The sequence below is a fragment of the Zootoca vivipara genome, chromosome 14 (assembly GCF_965207765.1).
Source record: "Zootoca vivipara chromosome 14, rZooViv2.hap1.1, whole genome shotgun sequence".
In the NCBI taxonomy this organism is placed as follows: Eukaryota; Metazoa; Chordata; class Lepidosauria; order Squamata; family Lacertidae; genus Zootoca; species Zootoca vivipara.
Window position 1 is genome coordinate 16158915 of NC_142597.1, and position 12780 is coordinate 16171694.

The window sequence follows — 12780 nt, forward strand, 5'->3', positions numbered from 1 at the left end:
GATGGCCTTTTTCCTGTCAAAAGTATTAACTGTCAGAGCAGTAAATGCAGCTGCTACATTAGGTTTTGGATTCTCTGCACTTAGAGATGGAACCTTTAACCCTCTAGAACTAGGAGGAAAACATTTAAACAAAATACTTAAAGAGTTGGCTCAGATTATCCTTTTTGTAGTGGATTGTATTCAGCATTATCTGCCCGCTAGCAAGGGTTCTCATGCTTGGGTGAGTTTTAATGCTGAGCGTACTGGCCCAAATATAAGCCACACCCAAATATAAGCCACACCTTTAAAGTTCAAGGGGGAGAAGAAGAAAAAGGCAATACCCAAATATAAGCCGCTCCCTTAAAATTCTGCAGGCACTCACATCCAGTCCATTTTACCGTATGTCTGTTTCAGCAGGGATATCGTAAAAGCCAACTTTTGTAAGGTCACGAATCTAAGCCGCACTTTAACTTTTCATGGTTGGAATTTGGAGGAAAAGTGTGGCTTATATTCAGATGATTCAATAGAACCAGTGCAGTTGACCCACTGCGGCCCTCCAGCTATTGCTGGACTACAACACCCATCATACTTTATTGATTATGCTGGCTGGGGATGAGGAGAGTTGACCAATAACTTCTGGAAAGCCAACCCTGCAGAAAGAGGAAACGGCGGTAGACTTAGGCAGGGAAAACATTTGCTACAATGGCCCCTTGGATCCAGTTGGTTTCATCAATAAACTTACCCCCATCAGTGAAATATTTTAATGACTACTCAGCACTCATTGCACTTTGGAAGTTGTTATGTCGAATGAGAGTCAAGAAACCACATGAATGAAATCTGCAGTTCTCTCTAACCAAAACAGACAGACGAAAGTGTGTATATTAAGGGGAAGTGTGCATTAAAATGTATTCATCAGTGAAAATAACATACTAAATTGCATTATATTAGGGTGAAAGTTCTTACAAAACAGCACTGGGGAAAACTTCATATAAAATGTGTATATTAGAATATATATGCACTAAAATGCTGGTGAGAATTCATGAGGACTCTTTAATGAAATGCAAATTGTTGGGGATACATGGCGAAAACTTAAGACTGGGAAAATAAGAGTAAGAAATCAAGTGTAACTACAGCTTCTGTTTTCTCACTGCTGCCGTTTGGTGGCATAATAGTATAACTGCAGCCTCTTCCCAACAGGTTTAGAGCAACTGATTAGATGTTACATCCCAAAATAGCACAGGAAAATACCTGCTTCCACAAATCGCCTGCATTTCAGCTGAAAGCTTCTTTTGCACAGGTGCATTTGATGAGTACAAGCCACGTGACACATGCCAGATGTTCTTGTTTTTGTTTTGGTTATGTATTGTGTGGTTTTATATCGTGATTGTATCCTGTGAACTGCCCTGAGACCTGTTAGAATAGGACGGTATACGATTTTAAAATAAATAAATAGTAAGGAATAAGTGATTCCAAGGTGTTCATTGTCCTCTTATATTAAAACCGTGCCCGCCTTTGCCAAATCCACAGCCTGCATGTTTGTGACTCATAATATACTGTATAAGCTTCTGCAACCTTCTGCACTGTATCTCTTTGTGGGATGCCCTCTTTGGCCCTCAGGAACTGTTGTAAGTCTGAGAGCAATGGAGAGGATTCTGAGGGTTGAAGATCAGAGAGAAAGACTGAAGGAGTAAGAGGAGAAGGAAGTAAAAAGGAGCCATCTGTGGAGAAGACAGTAGCAGCTGCCTTCTGCACTCAGGCAGAGCATCAGTGGTTCCACTGCCAGAGTGTGCGCCAGAGCCCAAGACACCCAACACTTACACCCCAAGGCGTATGCAGAGTGACTCTGAATGCTCACCTTAGCCTAACTCCATCCAACCCTGCCCTTTTTATTTACGTAGCACCATCTCTGTGTAGGGCATTTTGCAAAGAAGAGTTATGAGAGGCCAGCAACATACCATAAGACAGCAGAGGGAGAAATGAAAGCAGCATGTGGTAGGCAGGGAAAGAATTTGCGGTCAGTTCAACTGCACACGCTTTGCCTTCACTACGGTGATGGGGGTAGCCTGTCTTGTTGAACCACAGCTGCCATCACCATCACCCATGCTGGAAATTTGAAGTGCCACCAAATCTTGAGGGCTACTGACCTGGACCTAAGTTATAGGGACTCGGAGGGTGACGGAAGAGAAGATCCAGGAGAAACAGAAGGGAAGTAGCATAGGAGCCAATAAAATATTTACAGAAGCTGGATCACCCCCTCCCCCAAAGTTGATGGGCACTGTCATTCAAGTGGAGTGTGTGCACAGTGCCATGTGATCGATTATGCAGGTGCCCCACAATATTTTATTCAAGTTGGCACCCCTGGGAAGTACCTGTTGGCAGGGGTGAGGAGTAGGCAGGGGTGAGGAGAGAATAGGCATGAGAATAGAGGGGGGGGGCATCCTCTTTTTAATCTTTTGTTGGAAGCCGCCCAGACTGGCCAGAGAAACCCAGCCAGATGGGCGGGGTATAAATATGTTGTTGTTGTTGGTTTCAGGAGCGTGCAATATTTTGAGACAAACCGGACATGTACCAAAGGGATGGGCTTCACTTTGAATCGGGATGGAACCAGACTGCAGGTGCTTAAAATAGAAATAGGGCGGGCCGGGTCTCATTAGGCACTCTAATAAGGGGGAGAACTAATGAGCCTACTTAGCGTTAGGGTTTGTTTTTAATTACGACCTGGCGCTGCTGCTGCTTTGCCACAAGCTTCTGTACCAAGCAGAAGTAATGGGTGCCTCTTGTGATCTCTCGGCTGACGCTAATTAGCCGGATAGGCCGCAGCTGCAATTACTACAAACCTTGAATCAGCTCGGAGAACGGAGGCACCTAATTAGCCCTGAATCAGATCTCCCTCAGAGATCAGAGCAACTTCTCTCCCCCCCCCCATCTCTCTCTGACGTCTCGCGGCGTCGCTTTGCTGGTCCCAGAGACTACAACTCCCACAAGGCCCTGCAGGGATCGGCGGCCCTTCCCGTGCTCCTTTTCGGCCAATGGAGCGCCGAGCGGCCTTGTTGCCAAGGTTGGATGCCGGAAGTGAATCCGGCCGGGCCGGCGCGGTGCAACGGCCCTGGGTAGCCATGGCAACTGGAGAGCCGCGCGCCTGGTTGCCTGGGCCCGGCGTTCGCGCTGAGGCCCCGCACCGGAGCGGGGTGAGATGGGGGGACGCAGCGGGGGCGGGCGCTTCGTGGGGCGGGGAAGGCGCTGCAGGGCCACTCTCGTAGGCGGCTCCTCTCTGTCCGCGGCGCGGGCGAAGGAGCTCGCCTCTGCCTACTTTTCGTTCCTGGGCAGCCCGGCCCTGAGGGCCCCCAAGCGGGCAGCGAGGATGAGGATGAGGGTGGGCAGGAGGGGACGGCCCGGTGCCTTGCTAAGGCGGGAAGCAGGGCCGCTCTCTGACTAGTGGGCTCGGTGGGAGGGTGGCCCGCTTGCCCGCCTTCCTTGCGCTGGCAGACGGTGTCTTCCTTCTTTCCTTCCGGGTGGTGCCTTGCAGGTGTAAGCAGACTCCGCTCCGGGGGTGGCCATGGCTGGACCTGCAATACGGATCGGCGACCAGCTCATTCTGGAAGAGGACTACGATGAAACCTACATCCCCAGCGAGCAAGGTGAGCGACAGCACCAGTAGCCTTACCCTCAGGGGGCCCTAATGAAGGAGAGCAGAGCACCTGGAGAGGGGCCTGTGGCTCCAGACAGGAGCAGGATGGCTCACCTCCAGGTGGTGATGGAGAAGGGTGGCCCTAGGTAGCTCCTGAGCACGGCTGTCAGCCTGGCCGGCCTGATGCTTCTTTTCTCTTCTGCAGAAATCAATGAGTTTGCTCGAGTGATTGGGATCGACCCGGAGGTCGAGCCAGAGCTGATGTGGCTGGCCCGAGAAGGCATTGTGGCCCCTTTGCCTACTGAATGGAAACCTTGGTAAGGCAGAGCTGCCCATCAGGCCATCCATCCCAATGCTGCTCTTCCCCCCCCCCCCGCCCCTGCCCCTGCCCCTGCCCCTGCCCCTGCATCTTGGCTGGCTCATGTCACACTCCGCAAAGCCTGCTAAAGCAGGTGTGACTTGATCCAAGCTAATGTTAGGCTTGGAATGGTGAAGAGCAATATTTATTTCAGCAGTGGAATTAAGGCCCAGTCTGTATATGTTGCAGAATGAGATGTCAGAACGTGGGAGGAGGTTGTCATTTTTGTTTATGTTCATCTATGTGGCATAAAGACCCCCAAAGCCCTCAATCTGTGAGTGTAAAAAATAGTGTATGTGCAAATAGTGTGTGTGCACCACAGAGCAAGGTTAAAACTTAGCCTGTTTCCTTCCTTTGGTAGATCTTTCTTTCTTTTTTAACAGTGAGACTTTATGTGAGGGGACAATCTGAAAAACAACAATCACCCCTCTCTGCTGTTTGAAGTACAGAGTACCGTTCTGTTTAGTTGTTCTGCTTTGTGTAGACCTGATTTCACCCACAGACTACACACAGGCTAACGGGGAATCATAGCTGAGTTTCTACAGTTGTGATATGTTTCTATAATGTGCATCTGGGTGGTGGCTCAGGTAGGTGTTGGGAAGGGATGATGCTCAAATTTCTCCAATATGGACTGTACTGATTACCCTAAGCCATGAGCACCCTTTCAAACAAATCTGTTTTCTGGCTACATTTCTAGAGCATAATCCTTCCAAACACTGTACTAGCTGCTTTGTACCTTCCTGATAAAAGTGTAATCACACCACATATTCTTCCTTGGGAAGAATAACCATTACATTGAGAGGCTCAAAGGCAACTATTCACATCTAGCTTTTCTTACCATTTCACTTGCCTCTGACATAGGAAGGGCCGCTTCCGAATTATTAGCGGGTTTGGGGGGCCTTGGCAGTCCCTTCAGATTAGGAAGGCAAGGATATTCTTGAGCCTATGTATCTATGCGTGCACACACATGTATGCATGTATATGCGGCTGCTTAGATTCCATGTCCATCTTCAGCCAAGATATCACAGGGGACATCTATTACTTCAACTTTGCCAATGGTCAGTCAACGTGGGAACATCCATGTGATGAGCGCTACCGACAGCTTGTGGTCCAGGAGAGGGAGAAGCTCCTGGATCAGGGAGGTCTCAAGAAGAAAGAGAAGAAGAAGAAAAAGGAGAAGAAAGAGAAGAAAGAGAAAAAAGAAAAAGACCTGCTGAAACATCCAGTTGTGAGTACCTTAGTTGGATACAGGGCCGGATGGAACTGGGTGTTAGAGGAAATGCAGACTTCTTGCATGTTTCCTGCTGTTCCTGCTTCTCTCCCATCCCTGTATCTTTTCTCTGTAATTGGTGCCTGTCCAAGTTAAAAGAGGGCCACCTTATTTCCAGCACAAGAAGAGGGATTTAGTCTTTAAGTGTCATTGTTATTAATTTTATTCCACTCTTCCTTAAAGGAGCTCAGGATGGTGTACACACAACCTCTGCCTCCCCTTTACCCTCGCTGCAGCCCCACAAGGTAGATTAGGCTGAGTTAAATTAACTGTCCCAAGGTCACACTGAGCTTCTTGGCTGAATGAGGATTTGAACCCGGGTACTAGTGGCTTGGACTATTGCTGTGCAGAGTGTGGCTTGTGAATTTGGCTAGAGAGTAGACTTTACCTGTTGCAATCACACATAGCGAGTTACTTCTAAAGTAAGAAAATAACAAAGCTGTGTCTTATAGGAAGTACATAACTTGGATCAAAATGCTTCTTGTTCTAAGCTTGCTCCTTTGTTTTCAGAGGACATTTCCAAGATGACCTCTCATCTTGAGGTTGTAAGAAAGAGATGGAAGTTGGGAGGAGGATGCAGCCTAAGACATATCAATCTAAACCAGGCATCCCCAAACTTCGGCCCTCCAGATGTTTTGGACTACAATTCCCCGAGCACTGGTCCTGTTAGCTAGGGATTATGGGAGTTGTAGGCCAAAACATCTGGAGGGCCACAGTTTGGGGATGCCTGGTCTAAACTGATAGAGGTCAGCATAGAGATCAAAGGTACAGGGATACTTTGGGAATATGGAGGTATTTTAATCTATCTGTTTTGACCCTATGCAACCCCCTCTCTGCAAGCTGAGTTTCATCTAGACTTCTGGCACTACTTCAGCACAGGAGGTGTGGGTCAGTAGTCAAGGCCAGCTGTAAGGCAGCTGCTAAGGTACCACTGCCACCCACCCTAGTCAAAACATGGCTTGTTTTGTCTGCATCTTTTCAAACATAGCTGAGCAAATAAATTGTTTTTGAGCTCAGGGCTCAACAGGGCACCTTTTTCTTAAGTTTCTGCCCTTGTGAGTGAAGATGGCTATCAGAAAGCTGCTAGCCTAGACTTCCTTAGGATCCTATCTGTATTTTTGTGTATTTTCTGCCAGACATTCAGTGGTTAAGTCACAATTGACTACAGCATGTTTTCTCCCATAGTCCACACTGTAGCAGTTGCATGTGATGATCTCCTCCACCCCATCCTGGTTTGCCATTGCAGCTGATTGGGGAGTCCCGGTTGGAAACAACTAGGCTGTCAGTAAGAACAGCTGGTTTCTGTGAAGATCTCTGAAGATCAACCACATTTGGGGCAGCTGAAGTGCAGGGGGAGGATATGCAGGAAGAGTCATATTATTGACAATTCTGCCATGGGTAACTTGTCTTCCTTGGCAGACTCTGTCCTAGGGAGAAAGACCGGCATCTGTACAAATTATACCAATCTGTAAGTCTGCTTAATGGCCTTTGTCTGCTTAGGAGACGCAGTCAGAGCCGGGGATTCTTCCTTCAACATCCTTTTATAGAGTGTCATCCCCTGTCCTGTCATCAGGCCAAGCAAGTCCTGAGCTGGAGCAGCAGGGCAGCTTCATGACAAGGAATGAACTCTTCCTGAAGAACCGCAAAGGAAAGGCTTCAGGGATGTCTCCTGATCCAAGTGACCCACCCCGGCTGCACTCGGGTCCTGTCCCTAGTAAGCTGCAACCTATTCTGCCAGCCAAGTCAACCCCACGGACTCGCCAGATCCTAGCAGACGTGGAGAAGATTCTTGGAAGAGCTTCATCTTCTAGCAAACCAGACCAGTCATGCCAAGATGTGACAGCAGAAATCAGAAGTACAGCTGCTTGTGTTTTTTCAGATTCGGAACCTGATTTAGATGGCTCCAAGATTGCTGTGCCACTTTTCCAAGCACTGAAGGAACCCACTGGTGATGGGACTGTGCTAGCCCTGGAGGCAACGAAGGTGAGAAACCTGTTCTTGGAGGGTGACATCCTAGGCAAGGACCAAGAGAATAGTTACATGGAAGAAGGTGGCCTCTGCCAGTCACCTGATTCTTCACCCGGAGAGCGGGTGATTGGGCCTTTCAGCTGCATAGGACGGGACAGAGGATTCTTGCATACAATTGAAAGGGAAATTCAGCGGTTTCCTCCTGCTGCTGTTTCCCTTGTGTTGGCTGGTGAGACATACGAGCCCAACATCATGGAAGAAGGTAACATCCATTCTCTGCAGAACGACCCAAGGCCTTTCTCTAAAGTGAAGGAGAGCAGAAAGGGAAGGAAATTCCAAGAACAGTGTCATGCCACAGAGCTCAGCATGAGTGGAAGAGGGGGCACCCAGCAGCAGACTTCTGCCTTTGGGCTGGGAGCAGGGACTGGAACGGGTGGGGAGGCTAGTCCTCTGCTGGCTGCTGCAGGTTTGTCAGTTCAGCTCAGGGGTGAAAGGAAACATGGTGAGAGGCTGCACTCTGGTGGTGGTGGCGGCAGTGGTGGCGGCAGTGTGACAAGCAGTTTGGCTGAACATCTTGATTCTGAGATCTTGGGAGAAGTTGACAACTTCTCCTGGGACCTACAGAGCACTCATGGATCTGACCGCCCCATGGGCCTTCTGGCTGTTGCCAAAAGAACTTTCTTGGAAGCTTCCCATACCCAACCACAGAGCATCCCTAATGACCGATCGGAAAGCGAGTGCTACACAGAGGATCAGAAGTTTTATCAGCATATGGTCCATATGGTGAAGAGGTCCAGAGGAGCAGAGCTGACTGTACCTGAACTGCACAAGCAACAGCAAAGTGGCTCTGAAGGGTTTGTCACTGGCCTGAACATGGAGCTTTACATTCCTCAGGAAGGGGCTGCGGAAGCTGAGACGAGGCCTAGGCCAGGAGCTGCAGGCTTTAAGGCAGGGGTACTCCAGAGTGCAATCGAGGGTCAGGTGTTCTTCATTCAAAATAGGCAGGCAGAAGGAGAGCAAGTGCAGAGCAGAACACTGGCAAAGAAAGACAGCTGGCCTGAGCTTTCACCAGGAGGAGATGGAGGTGAAGAGGTAGGCAGCTTAGATTATATTTGTTTATTTTACAGTATTTCTGCTCTTCTGCAGTTGAGGATGCTGCATATGGAGCCCCCACCCCCTTTAGTCCTTCCACCAACACTGCAAAGTTGTTAGGCTGAGACAGAGTGATCAGAAGTAATCCAATAGGTTTTGTGGCTGAGTGGAGATCTGGGTCCTGGTCTCTCTAAAGGCCGCTGCAAGGTGAGGAAAGATTATCAGACAGCATTCCCTGGTATTGACCCAATAGTGTCACTCGATTGTTGCTCATCTTGCCAGTCTTGGGAGACTGTGGATAAAGAGATAAACCTATCTGCCTTACAAAAGAATAATAACTGAAATAGTTGAGTAAATTAATATTTGTTTATATTATCCTACTGTTCCTCTCAAAGGAGCCCAGGGAGGCAGACAGTTTATTTAGGGCAGTTTTCAACAGCATAAATTCACTAAATTGTCAGGGAGAGGGTTACTCCTCTCCTCCCCCTGCACCATCCCCAAATCTGCTGTGATATGTTGTGGGGAACCCCCGAAACAGCTTTGGGGGAAGAGCAGAGGGGAGAGAGCCTGCAAAGGTTTTGTTGCACAAGGAGAAATCATTTTGCTGCCAGAACACTCTCATTAGTGCTACTACATTGAGTACAATCCTTAATAATGGTCTCTCATAAAATCTGATGGGAAGTTAAGGAGGAGGTAAGGAATAGTTAATGGCTTTGGTGTGACAGTTGTTGAGTAGAATTGCAAGGAATCACTTGCACCTTTTCCCATCCTTGGGTTTCCCACATAATTCCTAGTCATTGTGTCTGAGGAGCACCTGAAAACAATCTTGTGGCTACCCAGTTGCATTCATGCACCACAAGGCCAGTGTGTTATCTAACTGGTATGTTTATTTGAACACCTCTGGGGAAGCCAACCTGTATTAGTGAAGACACACCCTTTTTGTAGTGGGACTTCCTCCAGTCGAGTCCCATTGGAGCATATAGGCAGAAAGAAGTCATGTGCCTATAGTTTCCCAGCACATGCATGGCATCTGTAGGCATCACAGGCTGGTCTGCAGCTTTCTCCCCTCACAGAGTTGATTGGTGGACTTTATGCATCTTGCTCAGACGTTTGTTTGTTTTTTGTTGCTCTCATAGTGCTGTGGTGTAAATTTGATTTACTGTTGTTGTGGTTTGATTTATTTCAGATTGTTCTGCTTTGTTTTGTGTCATGTATTTTAATGTTGCACTCTACTCTGGGATTGACCATAATACAGGATGAATTACAATAAAAAAATGTTCCTGTGTTTTTAGTTGGATAAACTTACAGAATAAATAAGTGGAAGGGTTAGCCGTTTTGTTTCAGTTCTTTCAGAAGTGAACTGAATATCTTTGGTGGCCAAGGGTGCCATCTTCTGCAGGTGGCGTAACTAGTGACTCTGGTGGTAGATGTAGCCTTTTAAGGTATCTGTAGCATTTGCCAACTGCTGATTCGTCTAAGCTTGTAGACAATCCCTTTACATGCTGCAAATAAATAGATGCTGCACAGTCTGGCTGTGTTGCTTGGGCATAAGTCATTTTAATGTGGAAATGAAGATAGATGCCTCCCTGTTGCATTGCTTATTAGTTCCTGAAAGAGCTTTTAACGTTTGAATGAATCAACCTGATTTGACCATTGGGTTTCATTAGCAGCTTATTTCAAGGGACAACTTTTCTGCAGTTTTTTCAGACAGGTGTGGTTTTTTATTTTGTTTTTTAGACTTTAACACAGAACCTGGGTCTCCAGTTGTTGTCGGACTACAGCTCCCATCATTCATGGTCACTGGTCCTGCTAGCCAGGGATGATGGGAATTGGTAGTCCAACAACAGCTGGAGACCCAGGTTTAAGAAGCACTGCTAATGCAAGCCACACACTTGTGTGCTTGCGTTGTTGTCCCCTCCCCAAAATGAGATCAGCTCATGCTGACACTTCAAACTTCAGTCTGTTGTGATCCAGGAAAGCAGTTCTCTTATTGAGGTGTGAGGTAGAGAAAGAGCATGTAAGAAGCCATGTCAAACTACTATTGAACTTCTAGCATAGTCATAGACAGCTTCTGCTTACTTGTTACTGTGTCTTCCCCCTCCCTGAAATCTTCCAGTCTCCAGGACCTATACTAGCCCCTGTCCAGTCTCCCCTGGGGAGCCTTGCTCCATTACGTGGGTTTGTGGATGCTCCAGTCAGTGCACCCTGCAACTTACACAATACAAATGGGAGAAGTGCCATGGAACCGAAGGAACCAGCACATACTATCACAATGGTAAACAACTAAAATCTGGTTCGTGTGGGTGTGCTTATGAGCATGCAAAGTTGTTTGTGTGGCTTTTTGCCTCTTTTGCATTATCTACTTAATTTCCATCTGGTGTATGCATGTTTTTGTCTCTTAAAGCTTGGCAGTTGCAAGAAAAGTCTGTTTCAATGTGTGGACGAAGAAGAGGAAGCATCCTTAAACCAGCTGACTCCTAATGGGGCAGAAAAGGAAGATTGCAGCAATGAGGTAGTAGTGCTTGATGAAAGGGTCTCTCACAGAGTTGTTCTATGAGATGGGGATGGAGGGCTGTGCGTATTCCTTTCTGATCTATGGTGGACACATTGGAACATAGAAAGCTGCTTTTATACCAACTCAGATCATCCATCTATCTCAGTACTACTTGCACTGATCACTTGCAGCTCTCCAGGGTTTCAGATGGGGCATGTTCTGTACCTCACTGAAAATGCCATTGGGGATTGAACCCGAGTCCTCATGCAAAGAAGATTATCTGCCACTGAACTATGATGCTTGTCCATTTCAAGTCTCCTGGCTTTCCTGCACAGAAAGAAACGCAGAGTTGGTGCAATGCCTATTTTACTGCATGCTCCTAAGTGGAACATGCAGCAGGACAGATACGTCTTTGTATAAGTGGTGATTCTTGCAGTTGTAAATTCTTTCCTTCACAGAAGGGCACAACTCTTGATGCAGTAATCAGACTCTGGCTTCATTATGTCCATGTACCTGTAGGCTTATCAACTTTGAGAAGGGGCCAATTTGCACACATAAATCCAAATCCACACTTTAGTTCTTCTAGCCCTGGTTCCCCCAAAGATCCCTACACTACATTGCTTGTGGTAGGGTGAGGGAGCAGATTGGGACCCTCTCTTGTTGCCTTCTTTGTCCCCAGTGTCAGTTCTTCAAGTATGGCTTTGGATGCACAGCTGAACATTTCTCTGCTCCTTGTTGCATGTCCAGAGTCCTCGTGGGACAGGTGGGCTTCTCAAGAACCTGCATATGGATGTTAGTGCCCTTGGTGCCAGCTTTGAGAATGAGGTATGTACTTACTATTTGGCAGGGTGGATTTGATTTAAATCAAATCGATTTAAATCACGATTTAAATCACTAGTCAGTAAGACTTGATTTAAATCATTTTTTGCACAGAAAGCCTCATTATTGCAGGTATAATATTAATATTTACAACCAGATGAAGGTTTCATTTTTGGAATACAGTAATAAATTTTCAGAGTAGTTTTTACAGTTATATCAAAAATTACTGACTTGGTTATACTATTAGAAATACATTGACAGATAATTATGAAATTATTGTGAGGTTTTAATAAGTTAACTGTTTATATTTGGACAACTTTTCAATAAAGGAGAAAAATAATCATTTCCTTAATTTAAACTATTTATTTAACTAAATCAATAACATTATAGCATATGTATCCATGTTTGTTACCTGATGTGATTAAATGATTAAAAAAACCCCAAAAACCTTAGACTGAGTTTTAGCACACATGAAAAACTTAAAACAAATCCTTATTTCCTGATGAATAGTCTTTGGACTATAATGTAACTTAAATAGAAAACTATCTTTAGAAAGATTTTTACTCCAAAAGCATTTTATTTTAAAAATCCAATTTAAATGAAAAAAAATCTGATTTAATTTTTTTAAAATGATTTTTTTATTTTATTTTTTAGAATCACTGATTTTTATCCACTCTGCTTTTTGGATAGTTTCCTGGTATTGGGGGCTTAAAGTGCCTGCTTGCCAATAAAAACCAATCCTCGGATCATCTTTAAAAGAGGAGCACCATTTGGGGTATAGTAAGCACATCAGCCCCAAATGCCATGGATGTGATGTTGGGTGACCAAGAGAGAACTTCTCTAGGAGAAATCTGGCAGGATTTGAGGAGCACGTTGCTATCTCAGATACTTTCGCTGCTACATTGGTGGTTTGTGTATTTTTGTGGGCTAAAATATTCAAGGTATTCACCTTAGAATGCTGTGGGTCAGTCACTCCTCACTTGTAGCATTTTTCCTCACTTTTTTTTTAGTTTGCTTTCCAGTCAATCATAGTGTGCAATGCTGGTGATGGGTGTGTGTCTCTTTGCTTTTGAAGGTTTCTGAAGGCAGCAATCTAATGAAGGAATGGCAGGTTTCTGACCACTTGGACCCTGAGCCACATAGTGCTGTGGTGAGTCTGCCATTAACATGGG

At 46.1% G+C, this 12780-nt stretch overlaps 1 protein-coding gene across 6 annotated transcripts in view; it reads left to right on the forward strand.

Moving 5' to 3' along the window:
• The first annotated feature begins 2971 nt into the window (after nucleotides 1–2971).
• The window catches only part of CEP164 (centrosomal protein 164), a 40976-nt gene continuing 31167 nt past the window's right edge, over nucleotides 2972–12780 (forward strand). For 4 of the 6 annotated variants that reach the window (XM_035138813.3, XM_088658216.1, XM_088658217.1 and 1 more), the window contains exons 1-9: nucleotides 2972–3167; nucleotides 3506–3617; nucleotides 3813–3924; nucleotides 4980–5193; nucleotides 6736–8295; nucleotides 10412–10570; nucleotides 10700–10807; nucleotides 11537–11614; nucleotides 12684–12758. In XM_035138813.3, coding sequence (XP_034994704.3) covers nucleotides 3536–3617; nucleotides 3813–3924; nucleotides 4980–5193; nucleotides 6736–8295; nucleotides 10412–10570; nucleotides 10700–10807; nucleotides 11537–11614; nucleotides 12684–12758 — 2388 coding nt within the window. In that variant the 5' untranslated portion in view covers nucleotides 2972–3167; nucleotides 3506–3535. The remainder of the gene's footprint in view (nucleotides 3168–3505; nucleotides 3618–3812; nucleotides 3925–4979; nucleotides 5194–6735; nucleotides 8296–10411; nucleotides 10571–10699; nucleotides 10808–11536; nucleotides 11615–12683; nucleotides 12759–12780) is intronic. The other 2 variants (XM_088658219.1, XM_088658221.1) reach the window with 2 other exon arrangements.